Source organism: Pongo pygmaeus, chromosome 11, assembly GCF_028885625.2.
Source record: "Pongo pygmaeus isolate AG05252 chromosome 11, NHGRI_mPonPyg2-v2.0_pri, whole genome shotgun sequence".
Taxonomy (NCBI): Eukaryota; Metazoa; Chordata; class Mammalia; order Primates; family Hominidae; genus Pongo; species Pongo pygmaeus.
Genome location: NC_072384.2, coordinates 82,615,713 through 82,639,144, shown reverse-complemented (window position 1 = coordinate 82,639,144; position 23,432 = coordinate 82,615,713). Strand labels below are relative to the sequence as shown.

The following is a 23,432-nucleotide window of genomic DNA, read 5'->3' as shown; positions in this document are numbered from 1 at the left end:
GAGGTAGAGTGATGCTGTGACCCTTAGGGCAGTACATAAAGGTCAGAGGGCCAGCTGATTGTAAGGCCGAGTCTCACTGGGGCTATTATTATGACCTTTGAGTGGTAGAGTTATCTAGACAAACTTTAGAGAGTCATATAGCTGTTAGGTTGCTTTATTAAAATTTTGTTTCCAATTTTCCTATGAGAAAAGATAAAAGGAGATAAAATCATGAAATCTTTATAGCATGAAAAGCATTTACTTGGGGTAAATCAGAGCTTAATATCTAGTTCAAAAGAGTGATTTTAAAGTGTTGTTCTTGGACAGCAGTATTAGGATCACCTGATAACTTATTTGAAATGCAAATTCTCAGACCTACCTTATCAGAAATTCTGGATGAAGCCCAGCAACCTGTGTTTTCAGGAGCCTTCCAGGGGATTCTGCTGCATGATTCAGTTTGAGAATCATTGCCCTAATGTTGCTGCATTGAACAGCTGGGAAGCTTTTATTGGTTTGTGTGGAGATGGGAAACGGTAAGATCTTCTTCCTAAGGCAGAACTCAAGGAATTACTAGGTCTGCAGAATACCTCAGGGAGAGGCTGTGAGCAAGGAGGTCTCCCCATCTGAAATCCAAAGCTTCTCATTGGGCTTGACATCTTGACATCTTTTTATTCTTTTTTTTTTTTTTGAGACTGGATCTCCCTCTGTCACCCAGGCTGGAGTGCAGTGGCTCGATCTCTGCTCACTACAACCTCCGCCTCTCAGGTTCAAGCAATTCTCCTGCCTCAGCCTCCTGAGTAGCTGGGATTACAGGCATGCGCCACCACGCCCGGCTATTTTTTTTTTTTTTTTTTTTTTAGTAGAGACAGGGGTTTCAGCATGTTGTTCAGGCTGGTCTCGAACTCCTGACCTCGTGATCCACCTGCCTCGCCCTCCCAAAGTGCTGTGATTACAGGTGTGAGCCAGCGCACCCGGCCGACATCTTTCTATTCTTAAGAAGATAGAGCCAGTGTCTGACAGTTGGTGTGGTCAGGGTGGAGGCTGAGACCCAAGCTCACAGAGATCCCTGGTATTTCCCTTTCCCTGGCTCTTTTCTGCCTATGAAGCAGATGATTGGAATTGTTAAAAGAGCATGGATTCAAATCCCACTCTGCCAGGCCCTTATCTATCTGTGAGAACTTTGGGAAACTTCATCTTATGGAGCCTTATTTTCTTCATCTTTGGAACTAATACCTTGAGCAGTTTATGTGCTTAAAAAGTGGTTTATGTACCTCACATAAAGTACTCGCAAGTACTCAATAAACACTAATTCCTTGCTCCTTGATACTCTGATAGTACAGAATGGGTCTGGCCACAGCCATTCTGACTCACTGGTGTTCAACTGTATCAGTTTTTAACTATTTTACATATCAGCTCTGCTTGTGAAAATGTAAGAATATTGTCTTATTTTTTGCAAACACATTTTCTTATGGGAAAGATGTGGGTAGACTTATTAACACAAACCTAGGATAGATTTACAGTTTATTTAAACAGATGAAAAAATAATGTGAATATTTAAATTACTGACAAAATAAGACATTGCAAAATTGGGGCAGGGAGGGGGAAATGGGCCAAATTTGAATTTTGGTAATATGGCTATATCAAAGTAATATACTCTAGCATGATCTTTTTCTTGACATTGCCACAGGAACACCTACCTGTCAGGAAGTTAAACCAAATGTCAATGATCATGGTATCATTACTCATCCTAAGAAGCTTGACTGGCCATCACTGGGTCTGGGTGCCCTTCCTAAGCAGTGGTTGAGCCTAGAATTAACCCATAGTCCCAACTAGGTGCTAGGGGGCGCTATGCTGCAGCTCTCAGACAGCCAGGTGTCCTCTGGCTATCATAACCAATGCATATCATAACCTGGATATGCATTGTGTGGAGCCCTTTGAAGTCCTTGAATCTGGTGTCCATAGATTTTTTGTTTCCAGCAGAGTATTAGTGTATTAATAATTTGGTGGGGGCTCACACCTGTAAGTGGGCAGATCATTTGAGCCAAGGTGGGCAGATCATTTGAGCCCAGGAGTTTGAGACCAGCCTGGGAAACATGGCAAAACTTGGCTGGGCTCCGTGGCTCACACCTGTAATTCCAGCACTTTGAGAGGCCAAGGTGGGTGGGTCACCTGAGTGAGATCAGGGGTTCGAGACCAGCCTGGCCAACATAGTGAGCCCTGTCTCTACTAAAAATACAAAAATTAGCTGGGCATGGTGGTGCGTGCCTGTAGTCTCAGCTACTCAGGAGGCTGAGGCAGGAGAATCACTTGAACCTGGGAGGTGGAGGTTGCAGTGAGCTGAGATCACGTCACTGCACTCCAGGCTGGGTGACACAGCAAGATTCCGTCTCAGCAAAACAAAAACAATAGATGTTTGTGTGGATGTGGTGAAAGGGAATGCTTATACACTGCTGGTGGAAATGTAAATTAGTACAACCTTTATGAAAAACAGTGTGAAGATTTCTCAAAGAACTAAACTGGATCTACAGTTTGATCCAGCAATCCCACTACTGGGTATCTACCCAAGTGAAACGACATCAATTTGTCAAAAGGACAACTGCATGCATATGTTTATTGCAACACAATTCACAATTGCAAAGATATGGAACCAAACTAAGTGCCCATCAACCAAAAATATGGAATTAAACTAAGTGTCCATGTCCATCAAATGATGAATGGATAAAGAAAATGTGGTATATATACACCATGGAATACTACCCAGCCATAAGAAAGAATGAAATAATGTATTTTGCAGCAGTTTGGATGGAGCTGGAGGCCATTATACTAGGTGATGTAACTCAGGAATGGAAAATGAAATACTGTATGTTCTCACTTATAAATGAGAGCAAAGCTATGGGTACAAGAAGGCATATCTTTGAGTGGTATAATAGACTTTGGAGACTCACAAGTAGGGAGCTTGTGAGTCTACTAGGGAGGCTGAGGCAGGAGAATCTCTTGAATCCGGGAGGTGGAGGTTGCAGTGAGCCAGGATAGTGCCACTGCACTCCAGCCTGGGCAACAAGAGCAAAACTGCATCTCAAAATAATAATAATAATAAAGGAACAATTTGTAAAAACAAACACTATTCAAGGGTAACTAACCAGAAAAATGAACACAACTAGACAAGGTATTCAAAAGGGCTTCCTCAAGACAGTGACGTTTATTTTGGGCTTTTATAAAAACAAATTTAGATTAAAGTTGTAAGGGGACCTATTAGAAAAAGAAGATAGCTGACTTTTGTGCAGGGGAAGGAAAACAGACTTTGTTTCAAATATTTGTAGAACCTTTAAAACTATTGGCCCATTTCTTCTCACACTGTAAGACTTCAGATGAACAGAAAAATGTATTTAGCAAACAATCTACTACATCTACTTCTGATTTTTTTCTTCTAATTTATTGAAAATCTCAGCTATATTTTTCTTATACAAAATAGCCCCAAAATGTTCTAATGTTGACTGTCTTTTAAAGTTGTTTTTCCTCTAAATTTTACTTGATAAATCATTTTAAATTCGTTTGTACAATTTTTGAATTTGTTCTCTTACATGACACTAGATAACTGTAGACCAAGCAAAGTTTGTATACTAACTGACTCCCTGTCTACCATCTGGTGTTCCCTGCCCCCGCCACCATAAGTGGAACAAACTTCCTTCCAAAAAAATTTACTGCAGTCACAAACTGCTGTTTATGATCATTTTAGAGATAAAATTCCATAACTCAAGTTAGCGTTGACATTTTATAAGTGCTGTCAAGTCACTCTAGGGAATGGAAATGAGTATCTCACTGTGTGCTCTGAAGTGGGGACATATTTCTCTGCTTGTTATGGACGGTGAGAGATGGCTAAATTAAAGCAGAGAAATATTTCAGTGATGCAGAGCAAAGGTGACTTCCTGTTTTGTTTCAGGTTTTGTTTCCTTCTCCTCTCAATGAAGGCTGTGTTTTCTGACATTCGGCAATCCTTTTGCTCAGTGATTTCCCATTGAGAGGGCATAGTGTGAAGGCCTCTGCAGGTCATTCCATTTACAATATAAGCTGAAAGGGTAGGGTGGGGCGGGCGTGGGGGGAAGAGGGAGCTCATTAGTGGAAGGAGCAGACCAGGAGGGGATCTGTTTTCCATTTTCTCCTCCAGATTGAACTCATCTGGATGGAAAGGGTTTGATTGTTGTTATAATCATCATTATTACCTGCGTGATGTCGTTTTCCTGCACTTTTTTTTTAAGTGTCGGGCAAAATTGTTGCTGAGAATAAGAAATAATATCTGCCATGTTATTCGTGAGCAAAATCAGAAAAGAAAAAGTCCAAGTGCGTTAGAGCTGTTAGTTTCCACATTAACCCTTAAGGAGCAAAGCTCAAAAGTTCTAATTCCACTGGGGCGAGGGGGGTGGGCGGGAATAGAAGGAAAAAAACCCTGTTCCTTGCTTCTGGTGGCCTATTTGTAATCATGCACAGCATTTCTTTCTTTCTCTCTCTCTTTTTTTTTTTTTTTTGAAAGGCAATCCTCCCCCCACCTCCTCCCCCGCAGTTATTGAAAATGGAGACCTCTGTAGTCACTAGCTCTGGGTTGATATGGCTTCACCGCTGCTCGCAGGGGTCTGTGTTTTCCGCTACTTGGACAAAGTGACATTGCTTAAGCCTTTCCCCCCACCAGGTCTGACTTTCTGCAGAGCCAGTGATTGCAGAGGAAAAGCTGTAGTTTGCTTAAGGGAAATACCTCCAGGAAGGAGGGTCTCGGGTGGGTTCCCAAGTGGGGAACTAGGGGGACTTTTCCGTAGGGAATTGGGGTGGGCTCTTCAGTGAGGGGCTAGGGGCTCGTTTCTTGGGCCAAAGACGGGTTGCCTAGTGTGAGGGTGCGGCTCGACTAGGCGCTGTCTTGGGGTTTCGCACTCGCACGGCTTCGCGCCCCACCGCCTGCGACCTCCAGGCCTTCTCTTCCCCGGACGCCCACTCCATTCTCGGGAAGAGCAGCCGGCACTGGAGGGCAGAGGCTGCCCCAGGGGCGGAGCTCCCTCTGGGGCAGGAGGTAGGAAAGTGCAGAGCCGCCGGGGCAGAGGCACAGACCTCCCGGCGAGGCTCCTCCCGAGCGTCCCTCCTGCCAGCCAGGGTCGCAGCCGCAGCGGCGGCCGCAGCTCTTAGCCTACACAGGACTGGCAAACTCTTACTACACCCTTCTCTCCCATTAGGAGCTTTTCCTCCCTCCTTCCCCCCAACCCCTCTGTCCTCCTCACTTTGGGGAATTTAATGCTTTCTTTAGCATCTTTTTGTGTGCGTGATCTAGAGGAGGAGACACCACAGAGCTCCAAGTATCTCTCAGCTGAATTCTACTTTTGTTTTTATGTCTTCCTCCCCTCCTCTCGTGTCCCTCTTATCTGACTGATCTGCGAAGTCTGATGCTTCTGCCAGAGGGAGAGGAATAAATAGATGTTACTGCCTCCGAAGGCTTAGACGTTGGGAAAGAGCAGCCTGGGCGGCAGGGGCGGTGGCTGGAGCTCGGTAAAGCTCGTGGGACCCCATTGGGGGAATTTGATCCAAGGAAGCGGTGATTGCTGGGGGAGGAGAAGCTCCCAGATCCTTGTGTCCACTTGCAGAGCGGGAGGCGGAGACGGCGGAGCGGGCCTTTCGGCGTCCACTGCGCGGCTGCACCCTGCCCCATCCTGCCGGGATCATGGTCTGCGGCAGCCCGGGAGGGATGCTGCTGCTGCGGGCTGGGCTGCTTGCCCTGGCTGCTCTCTGCCTGCTCCGGGTGCCCGGGGCTCGGGCTGCAGCCTGTGAGCCCGTCCGCATCCCCCTGTGCAAGTCCCTGCCCTGGAACATGACCAAGATGCCCAACCACCTGCACCACAGCACTCAGGCCAACGCCATCCTGGCCATCGAGCAGTTCGAAGGTCTGCTGGGCACCCACTGCAGCCCCGATCTGCTCTTCTTCCTCTGTGCCATGTACGCGCCCATCTGCACCATTGACTTCCAGCACGAGCCCATCAAGCCCTGTAAGTCTGTGTGCGAGCGGGCCCGGCAGGGCTGCGAGCCCATACTCATCAAGTACCGCCACTCGTGGCCGGAGAACCTGGCCTGCGAGGAGCTGCCAGTGTACGACAGGGGCGTGTGCATCTCTCCCGAGGCCATCGTTACTGCGGACGGAGCTGGTGAGTTTTGACACGGCCCACTCTTCCCTTACCCTACAGCCTCCTCACTTCTTGGAGTCCTTGTTACTAGCCTTTACTCTCTAATTTTTTTTTTTATCTTCGGATCACTTAATCTCTCCCACAACTGCTCCTCTATCAAAGACCCTTCTTCTTTCTTCTTCTTTTTTCAAAAACAAAAACAAAAAAACCTTCACCTTATCACCTTCCAAACTGATGCACTCTGGCACTCTGTTCCAATAGGCGATCTTTCTAAAACAATCCATGCATTCCAAACCCATCACACTTCTACTCCACAGGAATCCTTCACTTCAACTCTTTGCATGTGCAAGTAGAGACATTTTGTAAAGGGATGCTCTTTTTCTTTTAAAATTTGTTTATAATCATTGGGTTTTCTTTGCTGATTCTCAGGCAATCTCAGTCATCAGGTTTCTGTATCTTTAGTGTCTTAGATGATTGTTAAGATTGTATGGAGGAAACAGAAAACTGAAGCCCCATTTTCTTCTAATTAAAAATGCCAAGATAACTTCAATAACCTTACTCTAACCGACAGATGTTAGGAGTATGTGTTTGCTCAAGATCCAATTTGAGCAATTACCTTCACCTTAAATTTCCCCCTCCTTTCAATGAGATAAATTGTTCTTCCATTCCGGAATGAAACAACTGTCAAACATTGCTATGCACTGTTAATTAGCTTCTGTGGCTTATCATAGAGCTGGCAGACTGAAATTACTGAGCTCTTTTCACATGTCCACATGCCTTCAAGTCATTTTATAAGTGGCATACAGATGAAAGGAGTTATATTTAAGGGGTGTTATCATACACTCACATAATGTTATTTTAAATCTCACCCCTTATTCCACTCTCATATTTTGCAAAAAAATTGTCTTTAATACCTTATTTCATGCTCCTTTTCCGTGTGTGCACCAACCACAGTCATTTCAATCTTTCCCTACCATTAAACTTTATTGCAGCTCTAAATTTAATGGAGTCAATCACAAGTTGTTTTCTCACTAGTGTTTAGTCTAATTATGACATTTGTAACTTTAAGACCCCAACTAAACCTACTTCATTATGGTCCATTTAATTCTAACTTAGTATTACTTCTACCAACTAACCCAAACCTCAAATTTTACCCTTCATATATTTTATAAAGAAGGCAATTTTTTTTCATGAGTGGTCTTCTTTCATACCACACCCCCCACCCCCCAACAACTCTGTTCTTAGATGTGTTGACTTGGTTGCCTCCGTCTGTTTATTTCTTGGGCATCAACTTTCCTTCCTCTTTCAACTTGCACAGTCTAGGCGCATGTCCCCAATCCATTTCCAGGTAGTAATTCTTAGTTATCAGGAAATTGATTTGGAAAAATTACTTTCTGTGCACGTTGACTCATTTAACAAAGTGAGAGGAGGAGAAGTAATTGTAAAAATAGCTGAAGGAAAAAAAATGAACAGAAAAATTTCAAGAACTTTTTAATGGTGACTTCACTTAGTTTATCACTTTTTGAATATACCTATTGTCTTCTTGATTTTAATCAAGAACCAAAAGCTAGTTGTGTAAAATCATCACAGAAATGTATTCCTTATTAATCTTTGCTAAAAGAGCTTCGTACTCACTAAAGTCACAGACTGCAGAGTCTGGAAGTGCTCAGTGCAGTTGCCGCTCTGGTTTGCCAGGCACTTAGAATCAGTTAAATGCAGGTGCTCCTCTCAGGCCAAGGGCTAGGAATGAGGTGGCAGTGGTTCAGGCTGAAATGCATTCCTCCCCGTAAAGCACAAAACTTGCTCTTAAACCTCCCTTAGAGGTGGACCTAGAGTGAGTGAGGTTTGGCAAGGTTAATGGCTCTCAAAAAGCCATAGTCAATATGGATGGGAAGCAGTTTCATTAAGTGTCCCTGAGTTACCAATCACTGTGGAACAAACATGGAAACAGTTGCCTCATTGAAGCACTCAAATAGGACATGCATGGAAACAATTTGTCAGTTCACGGGACCTGATTTCTAAGCTTCTTTAAAATGCCAGAATATTTGCTTTACTGACAGCATCCTTGCTAGAAAAATAGGTGGTAGTTGGAATCATAGTTAGTGATGGCGTCCCTGCTCCCTTCCATAAGCTTCAGTGTGAACCAGAGGCTGTGATGGCAGGGGGAGCTGAAAGGTGGGGGGAGGTGGAGATTGGGAATGAAGTGGGTAGATTGTAGCCTGAAGGGTCTCCTGGCTTCCAGGGCCAGCTTGTTGAAAATTACATTCCCTATGCTGGGTCAAACTGTCAGACACCTGGAATTACTTAGGAACTACCACATGTGGCCAGTGTAATTTACCATGCAATATCCAATATACTCTTTGGTTCAGTGGGAAGTGATAGTTCACAAAGCAAGGTTTTTTTCTTGTTCAGTTGGGTATAAACAGAATCCCTGTGTCTTTTGACTAGTATCTGTCCAACTAGATATAAAAATGAGGTCTCCCTGAATAAAATAGGACAATCTTTCACATTCTTTTGATGCCAAGAGGATTTTCAAATACTACCCATTCATGGGTATCTGTTCTCTCATAGTATATCATGACTCCACAAACAAGCTTAGGACCTTTTACAAAGCAGTCTCATTGAGATGGAGTGATGCTTGAAACTACTTTTTGCTTTCAAAATACTAAGGGTAAACATATTTTTGAAAAGAACACGTTCCATCCTGACCATTATTATTCATCTTACACATTTTATATTTGCTATAGTGTGACTGCATGTACAACTGATTATCTGAAAACTCAGCTCAGTTTAGTCATTCAGCAAGTTAGTGATGACATTCAGTCATATCTTTAATATTGTGTGGTGAGTAAAGAGGATAGGCTTGGAGTGGGGCAGACCAGGTGTTGAATGACTCTGCCCCCACATCAACTATTGTTATAGGAAAATTATATGACCTCTGTAATTCAAAGTTTTCTTATCTGTAAAATCAGGACAAAACTATCTACATCCCAAGGGCATGGTAAAGATGAAATTAAAGCTGGTGCAGTGGCTCACTCCTGTAATCTCAGCACTTTGGGAGGCCAAGGCAGGTGGATCACTTGAGGTCAGGAGTTGGAGACTAGCCTGGCCAACATGGTGAAACCCTGTCTCTACTAAAAATACAAAAATTAGCCTGGGATGGTGGTGCATGCCTGTAGTCCCAGCTGCTCCAGGAAACTGAGGCAAGAGACTCACTTGAACTCCGGAGGCGGAGGTTGCAGTGACCTGAGATGGCGCCACTGCACTCCAGACTGAGCGGCAGAGCCAGACTCTGTTTCAAAAAAAGAGCAAAGCAAAGAAAAGAAATTAAACAGCATATAAAGCATTGCTTTAGTACCTAGTAAGCACTGAAAAAAGTGCTGCTGCTGTTTTACTGTTATCACTGTTATAACAAATTGACTAACATTTTCTATTTTGTTTTTGAAATGGTTATGTTGGTAAATGCAGATGCAGCCTAGAACTTTTATTAGTTCATCTCTGGGGAAAAACAAAACAAAAAAGCTTTACACTGGGACCTAACTGGAAAAACAAATCTTATTTCTTCTAAATATATAAAGTTAGTATTTCATTTTACACAAATTGACCTAGACCTCAGGCTCAAGAGCAGATCCCTTTTGGGAGCGACAGAAAAAAGAATGAGTCTGGTGGAGGAGTTAATTACAAATAATTTATCTCAGAAACCCAGGAATCAAGCAGTTAAGAAAATTTATGGTATGATATTTCACAGCTATTTCCACAACACCTACAGTTTGCCGTGCCAAGAGCTTTATAATCATTCCTCAGTCAGTTCTGGCTTCTGTGGCAGTGTTAACTTTTCTCCCCAGCTCTTGCTCAACACATTTCTGCAGCCCTTCTCTCTCCTGGCAGAGCCGTGCCAACTTTCGTATGCAGGAGCTGCCATTTAATCATTTCTCCACTCTCAGAGAAACAGGCAGTCTTTTCTTTAGCCCTGGTCTACAAATATTTGAGGGGCCGAGTACCAAGAAGGAAGAATTACTTAGTGTGATATGAGGAGGAAAATGGAAAGGAGAAATGGGAATTTTAGATTAGAATTAAAGGGAAAACATGCTTCTGAGGATCCTTCATTGTGTAAAATACTGAAAGGCACTCTGGATGAGTTAGGGAAGAGTATCTCAGTGTTATGATAGTAGTATTTAACTTTATTTAGAGCAACCCCCACTATCAGGAATAATGTAATCTTATGTAGTCTCCATATCTTATTTTAATAATTTACTTTTTATCTCATTCCCACTAAACCTTCAAATAGTTGTTGCCACAAATTGCAAAACTGACTAGGTTATATTTAGCTCTTCTAGTTCTACTTGGTGTGTCCTAGAATGAGGAGACCAAGAGCCAACAGATACACATAGTTTTGAATAATTAAGAATTGGCTACATCTCCTCAATTTAGAGAAAACCACAGTTTTAGAGTTACAGGCCCTTAGTTGGAATTCTAGATTTGCCATTAATTTTGTACACTGAACTAGTCACTTGACATTGACATTCATTAGGGATTGTGAAGAACAAAAGAAATAGTAATATGAAGTTACTGATAAATGGTAAAGCACAATATAAATGTTTAACAACAGCGTCATTGGGGAGAGGACGTGTCATCCTCAGGACAGGACCCATTAGCAACACAATAAAAGCAACCAACACTTATGTTCTAGGTGCTGTCCTGAGTGCATTTTGCACATTCACTATTATTCCCATTTTGGAGAACAGGAAGCCAAGGCATATAGAGAAGCTAAGTGACTGTCCAAGTTAGCAGAGCTAGTAAGAAAAAGAGAATTCAAAGCAGAGCCTGTTCTACACTACACTTCCTCCCTTAAGAAAGGTAATTCCTAACTTTCCAGAGAACCTGTTATTTTTTGCCTAGCAGATTGCAGTTAAAGGAACAAAGGTTTACTCACTGTATTTTGAAGCTCACTTATCTATGGATTAAGAGAATAAAAGGTGGCTTCTAGACAATGGATTCAAAGAGATAAGAGATTCTGACTTCACTGCAATTTTGAGATAGTAGGGATTATACATTCCAGATTCTCATGTCCCTAGTCTCTCGGTCTCGGCATGCCCCAGCGTGAACTCATCATTTCCCCATCATCATACACTTGTTTCTTTCTAGTATTTTCTATATTGTTGAAAGGTACCACCATACCCTAGTAGTCCAGGCCTGGGAGGCAGTCTTTTTATTTTATTTTATTTTTTTTTGAGACAGTCTTGCTCTGTCACCCAGGCTGGAGTGCAGTGGCGCGATCTCTGCTCACTGCAACCAGGTTCAGGCAATTCTCCTGCCTCAGCCTCCTGAGTAGCTGGGACTACAGGTGCGTGCCACCACGCCCAGCTAATTTTTGTATTTCTGTTAGAGACGGGTTTTCGCCATGTTGGCCAGGCTGGTCTCAAACTCCTGACCTCAGATGATCTGCCTGTCTTGGCCTTGCAGTGCTGAGATTACAGGTGTGAGCCACCACACCTGGCTGTGGGAAGCAGTCTTGATTCTACCTTTTTCCTCATTCCCCTCACTCAATAGGTATCACATGCTGTTGGGTCTACTCTGACTCAAATTCCCTTCCCTCCTTCTCTAATGCTACTTTCTTAGTTTGGACCTCACCGTTTCTCACCGGGATTATGGCCATAGGATGATAATGGTCTCTCTTATCTCCAGCATTTCCCCTCCATATTCCAATAGATATTTTTTCTGAAATGCAAATCTTTTGCTTAAAATCTTTGGGTAACTGCCTCTGGCCTGGGTGATCTCACCCTTCTGACTTCTCTAGCTTGTTTCTCTCTGCTTACACTGCTCTCGTTTCGGCCACGTTTGCAGGCATCTCACCCCAGTACCTTTCCAATGCTACTCTCTATCTGGAAAACTCTCCCTACATTTCCTAACTCCTTAGGACTCCTCTGGAAATCTCTGTGACCTCCACTAGAAATCCTGGGGCATAAAACTTACTAATAATATCTATTTTCATTTAGGGTGATTTGTTGTTAGAATTCCTAAGTTTAACTTTCTGACAATAATTTTTTGATCAATAATTAGAAAATTTTTGTTTTCTGTCTTACAGTTCTAATAATTGACTTCTAAGCATTTGTAAAAGTGTAGAAACGTTTTCCTTTGAATAAGAATGAAAGAAGTAAAACACTCTCCTTGGCTTAGCTATTCTAAAGTGATTCCCTTTTACCAAGCAAAGTTTTATTTTTCACTCTTATTTCTACCTTTGAACAATAAACATTTCAAATGTGGGCCAATATAATTTCTTCCTTTATGAAGACATTATTTTTGTATGTAGTTTATCACATGATTATTCAGAAATAGAAAAACCACTGGCACGTTACTGTAATACTTGGGTACATTTATCATGAATAAATGTTTGAATATAATGAAAGTATTAGTGATTAATAGTTTATGCCCAAGTTGAGTCAAATGTTTTAGAATTAGTGTTTGTTACCTGCTTATCTGTTTGTTTGCTGACTGCTATCTTTTCTTGGATATTGCTTTTTAAATACTTGCTGATGATTACTAAACCTGGGAAAGTAATTCATTAATTGTAATTGTGGGTGTTATTGTCCTAAAATAGTATTAACCCCTCGTTTAATTTATTCCTGATAGGACCTATAAACAAAAAGGACAAAGGAAGAATACTATTTTCTCTTAGAATAAATGGAGACATTAAATTAGTTTAGCATAAAGTGTTACTACAAATGTAAAACTCTTATATAAAAGTACTAAATTGGAGTGTCGATAAGGATATATTGCTAGGTACAGCATCTCTCAGCATGGTGTTCTGCTGGCGCACTAAGTGTTATTCATTAGAGGCTGCTTTCTTAATTAGAACACAGGAAACCTTTATCATTACCATTTTCTGGGATTATGGCATCCTAAGAAGAATCAATAGCAATTTCTAATTATTGTCTCATCTATTAATTGCACTGGCTTGAATTGTCCCTGAATAGTATGTTTCTTTTCTGTTGAAGAACTATTTAGCCTGCAGTTAAAGGACATGAGAATGATTTCTGAGTGTTCATTTAGGAACTAAGGATTTAAATATATACCAATTCAGTGTGATATGTCTATTTATTGAAGATGCGTTTGGTTTTTTTTTTTGTCATCAAGTCATAAGTGTTGGATGAGTGCCTAATATTTGCATAGGCTTTATTATGATAGGATGCTTATCATTTACAAATTTTGTGAAATTCAAATAAATTATTAAATTCTAAAATTTTATGCACATTTGAGTATTCAGAAGAGTATTCCCTTATAACCACATGAAAAAATAGGTCTCATCCATACTCAACCCACGAATGATAAGAATGCCGACCTCATGACATTAATAAAAATCTACTTCCTTCAGACAATTGGATTCTTACCCAAATCAAACTTGTGACTGAGTTAGATTTTTATCTTTAGGAATTCTTGAAATAAATATGTTATGGTTCTTTTTTCTGTCACCTTTCAGATTTTCCTATGGATTCTAGTAACGGAAACTGTAGAGGGGCAAGCAGTGGTGAGTATATCATCTTCCTGGTTTTCATTTGTGGTCAGATTAGTCACTCATGTAATTTAGATACTCAAGTCATTCTTGGGGAAGCTTGTGCCCTACATTTTACAAGTAAACTTTTTAAAATTCCCTCATTTATATTAATTTTATTTTTAAAATTAACACATAGTAAAATTGGCCTTTTATTTTGACATATAGTTTGGTACACATGAATTTTAATATTATGTATAGATTTATGTAACCACCACCACATCAGGATACAGAACAATTCCATCACCTCCCAAAACTCCTTCAAGCTGTATCCCTTTACAATTACAAGTTTCCCCTATCTTCATCCACTGGCAATCACTCATCTTGTATCACTATAGTTTTGTCTATTTGAGATTGGATTGTCCATATAGACAGACTGACAGTATGCTTTTGAGACTTATCCAATTGTTGCATGTATCAATGGTGCACTCCTTTTTATTACAGAATATTTTATTACTTGGATGTATGACCATTTGTTCACCCATTCACTCCTTCAAGGAAATTTGGGTTGTCTCCAGTTTGGAGCAATCGCGAATTGAGCTACTATAAACATTCCAGTACAGGTTTTTGTGGGAATGAAAGTTTTCATTTCTCTAGGCTAAATATGTAGGAATAGGATCGCTGGGTTATATGGTAAGTATATGTTTAACTTTGTAAAAACGTGCCAAACTGTTTCCAAGATGGCTGTTCAATTTTGTGCTAGTAATGTATAAGAGTTCCAGTTGTTCCATATCCTTGCGAGCCCTTGGTATTATCAATATATTTTATTGTTAGCCATTTTAATAGGTATGTGATAATAGCTCATCATGGTTTTAATTTGCATTTCCCTAATGGCTAATGATGCTGAATACATTTTCATGTGTTTATTTGCTATCCACATATATCCTTTTTGGTAAAATGTTCAATTCTTTTGCCCATTTTAAATTGGGTTGTTTTCTTAATGAGTTCTGAGGGTTCTTTACATATTCTGGATACAAAAAACATCTTTTGGTTTTATTCATTTTCTCTATTGTTTTACTGTTTTCAGTTTTATTGATTCTTTCCTTCTGCTTGCTTGCTTTAGAGGTTTATTTTGCTTTTTCTTTTGTTTCTTAGAGTAGAAGCTTATATTGTGTTTTGAGACTTTTTTTTTTTTTTTTTTTTTTTTGAGATGGAGTCTTGCTCTGTTGCCCAGGCTGGAGTGCCGTGATGCAATCTCAGCTCACCGTAACCTCCACCTCCTGGGTTCAAGCAATTCTTATGCCTCAGCCTCCCAACTAGCTAGGATTACAGGTGTGCACCACCACACCCAGCTAATTTTTGTATTATTAGTAGAGACAAGATTTCACCATGTTGGCCAGCTGGTCTCTAACTCCTGATCTCAGGTGATCCACCCACCTTGGCCTTACAGAGTGCTGGGATTACACATGTGAGCCACCATGCCCAGCCAAGACCTTTCTTCTAATATAAGGTAATGCTATAAATACCCACCTAAGAATGATTTTAGTTGCATCTCACAAATTTTGATAGTTTCATTTTTCTTCAGTTCAAAATACTTTATATTTTTCCTTGATATTTCCTTTGACTTGTGCATCATTTGGGATTATGCTGTTTAATTTGTTGCTTTTTGAGGATTTTCCCATTATCTTTGCTATTTTTCTAATTCTACTGTTGAAGAATATACTTTGTGTGATTTCAAACTTTTTAGATTTATTAAGGTTTATTCTCTGATCCAGGATATAATCTGTCTTGGTGAATGTTCCATGTACACTTAGAAAAAAGAGTATTTTGCTGTTGGGTGGAATGTCCTTTAAATGTCAATTCAATTTAGTTGATTAATAATACTGTTATTTAGTTCTTTTATATTCTTGCTGATTTTCTGTCTACTAGATCTATTGATTACTGAGAGAAGGGTGATTAGGTCTCCAAATATTGTGGATTTTTCTATTTCTTTTTTCAGTCTGTCAGTTTTGCTTCATGTATTTTGAAGCTCTGTTTGGTACATACTTGTTTAATATTTTTCATGTCTTATTGGTGAATTGATATTTTCATTATGTAGTGTCCTTTTATCCTTAGTAATTTTCTCTGTTCTAAATTCTATTTTTTCTGATATTGCTATAGCTATTTCAGCTGTCATTTGATTAGTGTTTGCAGGGCGTATCTTTTTCTATCCTACTTTTAACATGCTTAAGTCATTGTGTTTTAAATACATTTCTTGTAGACATCATATAATTGGGTCTTTTTAAAAAAATCCATACTGTTGATCTTTGTCTTTTGATTGGTATGTTTTGACCATTTGCAGCTAATGTAATTATTAATATTTGTATTTAGATCTACTGTTTTATTTTCTGTTTGTGCCCTCTCTTTTTTATTCACATTCTCTTCTTTCTTTTGGATTGAATCTCTCTCTCTCTCTCTCTCTCTCACACACACACACACACACACACACGTATGTGAGATATATATGTATATCCTTGTGAGATAATTCTATATTTTTTCTTTCAACAATTACGTATCTTTTAAACAACTTGAGGAGAATAGTAGCCTACTGTATTTATACAGATGTTTTAATTTCTATTATTCTTCCTTCTTTTCCAACATCCCACGCTTCCTTCTGGTATTCTTTCTCTTCTGTTCTTCAGACAGAACTTCTGTCTGAAGAACCTTCTTAAGTATTTTTTGTACTTGTTTTAAAGCAGTTCTGCTGGCAAAAACTTCTTTTATCCTTTACCTGAAAATATCCTCATTTCACCTTCATTCCTAAAGGATATTTTCACTGCATACAGAATTCAAGTTTTGCAGTACATTTAGCACATAAAAAATATTCCACTTCCTTCTGGCTTCAATGTTTCTCATGGGAAATTGGCAGTCTTGCAAATAATTGTTTCCCTGTAAGTAATACATCAGTTTTCTTTGGTTGCATTTGATATTTTTTTTCTGTGTCTTTAGTTTCTAGCACTTTAATTATTACATGTCTGGGCATTGATTCCTTTGAGCTTACCTTGTTTAGGGTTAACTGAGCTTCTTGAATCTATAAATTTATAATGTTAGCCAAATTTGAGAAGTGCTTAGGAATTGTTTCTTCAAATACTTGCTTTTTACACAACAGTCTCTTCTATGATGATATGAATGTTAGATCTTCTGATATTGTTCCACAGGCCCCAGAGGCTCTGTTAATTTTTTCTCCTAATCTTTTTTCTCTCTTGTTTAGATTAGGTAATTTCTATTGGCCTAGCTACAAGTTCATTGACTCTTTCATTGGTCTTGTTTAATCTCCTACTGTCTGAAGCACATCCAGATAGTTTTTATTTGTTAGTATATTTTTCAAAGTTAAAAGTTCCATTTGATTCTTCATTATATTTTTTATTTATTTGGTAAGACTTTCTCTCCTTCCATTTATTTCAAGGGTATTCACCCTTAATTTGTGAGGCATTTTAATGATAGCTACCGTAAAGTCATCTGTGTCGTCTAATTGTCTTGTCCTACTCAAGTCAATGTTTTTTTTCCTAATTCTTCATGTGTAGAGTAATTTTGGGTTGAATCCTGGACATTTCGAATATCATGCAATAAAGCTTTGGGTCCTGTTTACTTAAAGTTGTATGGAAAATGTTGATTTTTTTTTTTAATTTTAGCAACAGTTAACCTAGTTAGGATTAGGCTGCAAATTCTGACTAGTCTTCTGTGGGTTGTGATTTCAATGTCAGTTCCATTTCCAAAGCCTTTGAAGTACCTTCCATATCTATCCAATGTGTACACCACTCAGTGGCCAGTATGAGGTCAGAGCAATACTTTATCCTACAGGGCAGTTTTTGAAATCTGTGATACACTGTTTTATGTCAGAGTCACACATGCCCAGGGGTGACTTCAGTAGTTCATAAACAACTTTACAAAATCCTTTCCCAGGCTCCTTTATCTCTCTGATCTCCCTAGCACTTTTCAGTTCCTTGGAATTCCCCCGTTTTAGTCCTTTGGCTAGAAAGCTTTATCCCACTCTGTGATTTGCTTCTTGTGACTGCTCCTTCCTATGGGGCCAAGTGGTGGGAGGACAGAGAAAGAGAGAGAGAGACAAAGTAATGGGGATTTGCCCCAGTCTTTTGGAACTACAAGTCGTCCAATCAGAGAGTAAGGTTTTCTCCTTCATCAAAGTTTTGGGCTCCTGAGGGTCTCCCTTGTTGCAGCTGTTGCTGTTACCACAGTCCCAGGATGCCTTGAGGAATGGAATGCAAGAGGCTGATATGTTAGAGATCCTTTCCACTTCTTGAGTTAGAACTAGAGGGCTTTTCCTGGAGTGTACTCTGTCTGCAAAATGCTTACCTCTAGGATACAGGCTGTGTTGACACCAGACTGGTGGATACCAGAGGGAAAAAATGATGAGCCCTCTATCAGTTTTATGGTATTATTTTCTCCCTCTAGTCTTCCTGTTATGCTTGTATTACGTTTTAGAGTTCTTATGTTGCTGCTTCATGCACTGTTCAGGTTTCAGATCTGCTTTCAGTGGGAGAAACAAGATGGGATCTACTTATTCCATCTTACCATAAAATAAACCATTAAAGTATAACATGCATGCAGAAAAGTGCACAAATCATAAATGTGTATTTTCACAAAGTAACCACTCTCTGCAACCAAGATATGTAACATTACCAGCACTCCAGAAGCCTCCAAGTCACTACCCCCACCCTTCTTTTCAAAGGTAACTACTCCCAGGAATTCTAGTACCATAGATTCATTTTGCCTGATCTTGAACTTTATATAAATGGAATTCTACAGTATGTATTTTTGTGTATGCATGTGACTTTGCTTTTCATTAGGCTGTGTATAGCAGTAGTTTTTCACGTTAATTGCTATATTGTATTCTATCATTGAATGTGGTACACTTTATTCATTCTAATGTTCCTGGATATTTGGGTTGTTTTCAGTTTTTGTTACTATGACTAACGCTGCATTTGTTTCTACAATATGATAGCTGCGATGAGTACCATATATTCCATTTCACTTTCCTCTAATATTTTGCACTGATTTTGGTGAGTATGTCCTGCCTTATAAGGTATCTTATCTGTGGAAATGAAACATATATTTTATTAAGTTGTAAATAAGTTTGAAATATCAACTTTCATTACATTGGGACAGTCTTCTGTGTTGACTTCCACTGAATCTTACCATGGTGATATGTTTAATCTGAGGGAATGTCTACCAAAGGTGTCCCAACAAATATTGATCCCATTAAAAACATAAGTAAATTAAAATTATTTTAGAATTGTTTTGTTACTTTATGTAATTGATAATGTTTTTCAATATCATAAAATCAATTGGAAATCATTGCTGTCCAGTAATGTTGCTATTTGAAGGGTCACTCCTTCTATTATGTTTTCTCAACCCGAACTGAAAAGCTCATTTGTATAAAACTGCAATTGGTGAGTCAAAATTTCTGGCCAAGGACATGTATATGTTACCAATTTGTTCCAAAGTTATGGTTAGAGTAATATAGCACTTCAATGTGTGAAAGAAAGAAAACACATCAACAACACTATCAACAATATACAAAAAACAGTTCAACATGTAAAACTACCTAGAACAAATGTGATGTTCTCAGAGTCAGTGTTTACTGTTCGTCTTTTAAAAATGTTTTCCAGTTCTCTGGTATAATAAGAGTGATGAAAACAAATAGGCAAAACCAAAGCTCATTCTGTTTGTGAAAAAAACACTAACATATTCACATGTTCTGAAAAGAAAATATAATTTGTTCACACTCAAAAATTTATGCTTTGGAGAAATATAACAGCTGAGGTTGATCATGATAAAACAGGAAATGAGGAAGGCATGAAAACACTATAACCCACATAAGGACCTCTTTCCAAAGTGTCAAGCTGTTTCTGTCTGGAATTTGGAAAAGAAATTCTTTCAATCTAGTTAATGTATTCTTTGCCTCAAAGCTTAACAATTTTTTCTTTTTCTTTTTTTGAGATAGTGACTCTGAACAGCATCCAACTGTATGTTTTACTGTTGCAAATCCACTATTGTAATAAGGAATAGATGCTCTTTATTTCCATAGCGTGTAATATGGAGGAAAACAATTTTTGTTCTATTTCACCTAGTCACTTGATCTATCAAATCAGCACACAGAAAATTAAGGCAGATATTCAAGTGGTCCAATGTAAAGGTTTTTTTTTTAAATTAAAATAATTCCAAAAAGTAATCCTTCCAATTTTCTGCTTTGTGATGGTGACCAATTTATGAACTTTTACATTTGAAAAACGCAAATTTCTCCAGAGCGGAGATAGAGTTGGTAAATTCTGACACTAAATATATAAGTGTGACCAAATTATTTCTCGGGGACTGTTTCCTAATATAAAATCAGATTGTATTGATCTGAGTTCCCTTCTGATTTATCTTAAATTAAGGAAACATTAGTGTAAGTCAGATACTCTCCCAGAGTTTTCACTAACCTCTTCTTGGCCCTGTTCCAAAGGTGCTCCAGAGAAGCTCCTCTAGGTAGCTGCCTGGTGGCCACTGAGCAACTGGAGATTCCTGGTGACTGCAGCTGCCAGGCCTGCCCAGCCACTCCCTCTTTTGCTGACATGATTTATGCTTAGCTTGGGTAGTATAGACCCATTCCCTCTCTTTCTTTCTTTTACACTTCTTTCCTCCCTTTTGGCTTACTACCAATTTTGGGAAGGAATTCAGTTTTTTTCTTTGGTACAAATGTTTACTGACTGTAGAGCCAACTTCCACACCTTATTGGGAAAAAAAGGATAGACAAATAGTATTTTTGTGATTATACAGTAGCTTAAAACTGTAGGATTTTTTTTCCCCATTACTCTGCAACAACTGATACTTTTGACCAGTTCTCTTTCCTAAGCATTTCTCTCCTTGAGCTATTACCCAAATTGTCCTAGTTCTTCTCCACCTATCCCTCAGCTGTCTGAGGCTCTGTGCTTGGCTTCTGTTCCTCTCTCCTCATAGGGATTCATCATGTTGGAGTTCATCAAGCTACATAGTCTGAATTATCACTTTTATGACTCTAGTTGTGATTACTCTCCAGGACCACGTTTCCCTCCAGTAACACTTCTACCTGGGTACTCTTTGGGTACTTCAAAAATAATGTATTTAATTACTGAAGTTTTTTTTTTTTTGAGATGGAGTCTCACTCTGTTGCTCAGGCTGGAATGCAATAGCATGATCTCAGCTCACTGCAACCTCCAAGTCTTGGGTTCAAGCAATTCTCCTGTCTTAGCCTCCCAAGTAGCTGTGATTACAGGCAACCACCACCACACCTGGCTAATTTTTGTATTTTTAATAGAGACGGGGTTTCGCCATGTTGGCCAGGCTGGTCTCTAACTCCTGATCTCAGGTGATCCAACCGCCTCAGCCTCCCAGAGTGGTGGGATTACAGGCATGAGCCACCGCGCCCAGCCCTGAAGTAATCTTTTAATTAAAACTTTCTCATTTAAGTATGTGACACCGTTGCTTTTCTAAGTCCCTAGTACTGAAACTTTATTTGGTTTTAGTCCATCGATCTCACCATTCATTAGAAATGTAATGACTAGTCCTGCTGAAAAGCTTCTGCACATCAAAGGGAACAATCAAAAAAGTGAAGAGACAATCCATAGAATGAGGGAAAATATTTGCAAACTATCTGGCAAGAGCTTAGTAACCAGAATATATAAGCAACTCAGACAATTCAATAGCAAAAACAAAACAAAAAACAACAAATAATCTAAAAACAGGCAAAAGATCTGAGTAGACATTTCTCAAAAGAAGACTTACAAATGGCCAACAGGTATACAAAAATATTTTCAACATCACTAATTAGATAAATGCAAATCAAAACCACAATGAGATATCTCACCCCAGTTTGAATGGCTTTTATCAAAAAGATGGAACAATGGATGCTAGCAAGGATGTGGAAAAAGGGGAACTCTAGTACACTGTTGGTGGGAATGTAAATTAGTATAGCCACTATGGAAAACAATAGGGAGTTCTTCAAAAAACTAAAAATAGAACTACCATATGATCCAGCAATTTCATTACTGGGTATATATCCAAAAGAAAGGGAATTAATACATTGAAGAATATCTGTACTCCAATGTTTACTGCAGCGCTATTCACAGTAGCCAAAATGTAGAATCAACCTAAGTGCTGATTAGTGGATGAATGAATAAAGAAAATATGGTGTATATACACAATGACATATTGTTCAGGTATTAAAAAAAAAAAGTGAAATCTTGTCATTTGAAGGAAAATGGAACTGGAGGTCATTATGTTAAGTGAAATAAGCCAAGACCAGAAAGACAAATATCACATGTTCTCATTCACATGTGGGAGCTAAAAACAAAAAAAAAGTGAATCTCATGGAGCTGGAGAGTAGATTTGTGGTTACCAGAGGCTGAGAAGGGTAGTGTGGAGAAGGGAATGAAGAGAGGATGATTAATGAGGACAAATATACAGTTAGGAAGAAGACCTAGTGTTTGATAGATCAGTATGGAGACTATAGTTAACAATAATCTATTTGTACATTTCAATATGTACAATAATTCACATGTTCATAGCATAAAGAGGAATGTTTAATGTGGTGGCTATTACCCTAACTTGATATTTACACATTAAGTGAATGTATGAAAATATCAATGTACCCTGAAAATATGTCCATCTATTATGTATTAATAAAAAATGTAAGGGACACTTACTTGTATCAGGCACAATATGTGCCAATGACATGGAACGAAAGAGCAAATAGGTGACTGGCATTCCCTTTTCTTTCACCTCTTTTCAATACTTGGCATTGAGTGGACCATGATCTTCTAAAGGCTGTGAAGCCCCCTTTTCTTTTTGTTAATTGACTTCTTTAGAGTCTATCACAAAACAACACTTCAGAAGTCATGAGGGAAAACAAGAATAATTGTATTGACTCTTTCTATATTTTGGATATTCTGAATAACTCTTGGGTGCAGAAAACTTGTGAAAGGCAGTTTATTTGAAATTTTCCAAAGACAAAAAGGAATAAACTGAATTTCCTTTTCTTATTAATGTAGCATTAGTTCTGTCAGTCTTAAACAATTTCTTTTACAAAGTGCAAATTACTGTGAATTGAGTCCTTTATTACAATATTTGAGGTTTGTTTTTATAGCTAAGTTGAGCAAATGTTACTTTTACTTTATAAAGCCTTATTATATCGCCTAGGTTCACCAGTCAACTTCATCACATTTTCCATATACCGGTGTAATCCAAAATAAAATTTAATATGATATTCTTTGCCCTGTGTATAGGTGTAGGAAATAAATATTGTTTTACATAGGTAATGAATGGTTACTAAGTCAAGACACACTTTCTTTTATAAAAAAATGAAATAAGTGTCTTATTTTTTATGTTAATAGGACTTTATTAAGGTATAATCTATTTACAGTAAAATACTACAAATCTTAAGTGTATGCTGCATTTAAATTTTGACAAATGTATATACTTATGTAACCATCATCCAGATCAAGATAAAGAACATTTATTTATTTATTTATTTATTTATTTATTTATTTATTTTGAGATGGAGTCTTGCTGTGTCACCCAGGCTGGAGTGCAGTGGCGTGATCTCAGCTCACTGCAAGCTCCACCTCCCGGGTTCACGCCATTCTCCTGCCTCAGCCTCCCGAGTAGCTGGAACTACAGGCACCGGCCACCACGCCTGGCTAATTTATTGTATTTTTCGTAGAGACGGGATTTCACCGTGTTAGCCAGGATGGTCTCGATCTCCTGACCTCGTGATCCACCCGCCTTGGCCT

The 23,432-nt window shown here is 39.0% G+C and overlaps 1 protein-coding gene across 1 annotated transcript in view; it reads left to right on the top strand.

The window, feature by feature from the left end:
• The first annotated feature begins 5,038 nt into the window (after nucleotides 1-5,038).
• The window catches only part of FRZB (frizzled related protein), a 33,394-nt gene continuing 15,000 nt past the window's right edge, over nucleotides 5,039-23,432 (top strand). The window contains exons 1-2 of the mRNA XM_054478982.2: nucleotides 5,039-6,155; nucleotides 13,612-13,659. Of these exons, the coding sequence (XP_054334957.1) occupies nucleotides 5,678-6,155; nucleotides 13,612-13,659 (526 nt within the window). The 5' untranslated portion in view covers nucleotides 5,039-5,677. The remainder of the gene's footprint in view (nucleotides 6,156-13,611; nucleotides 13,660-23,432) is intronic.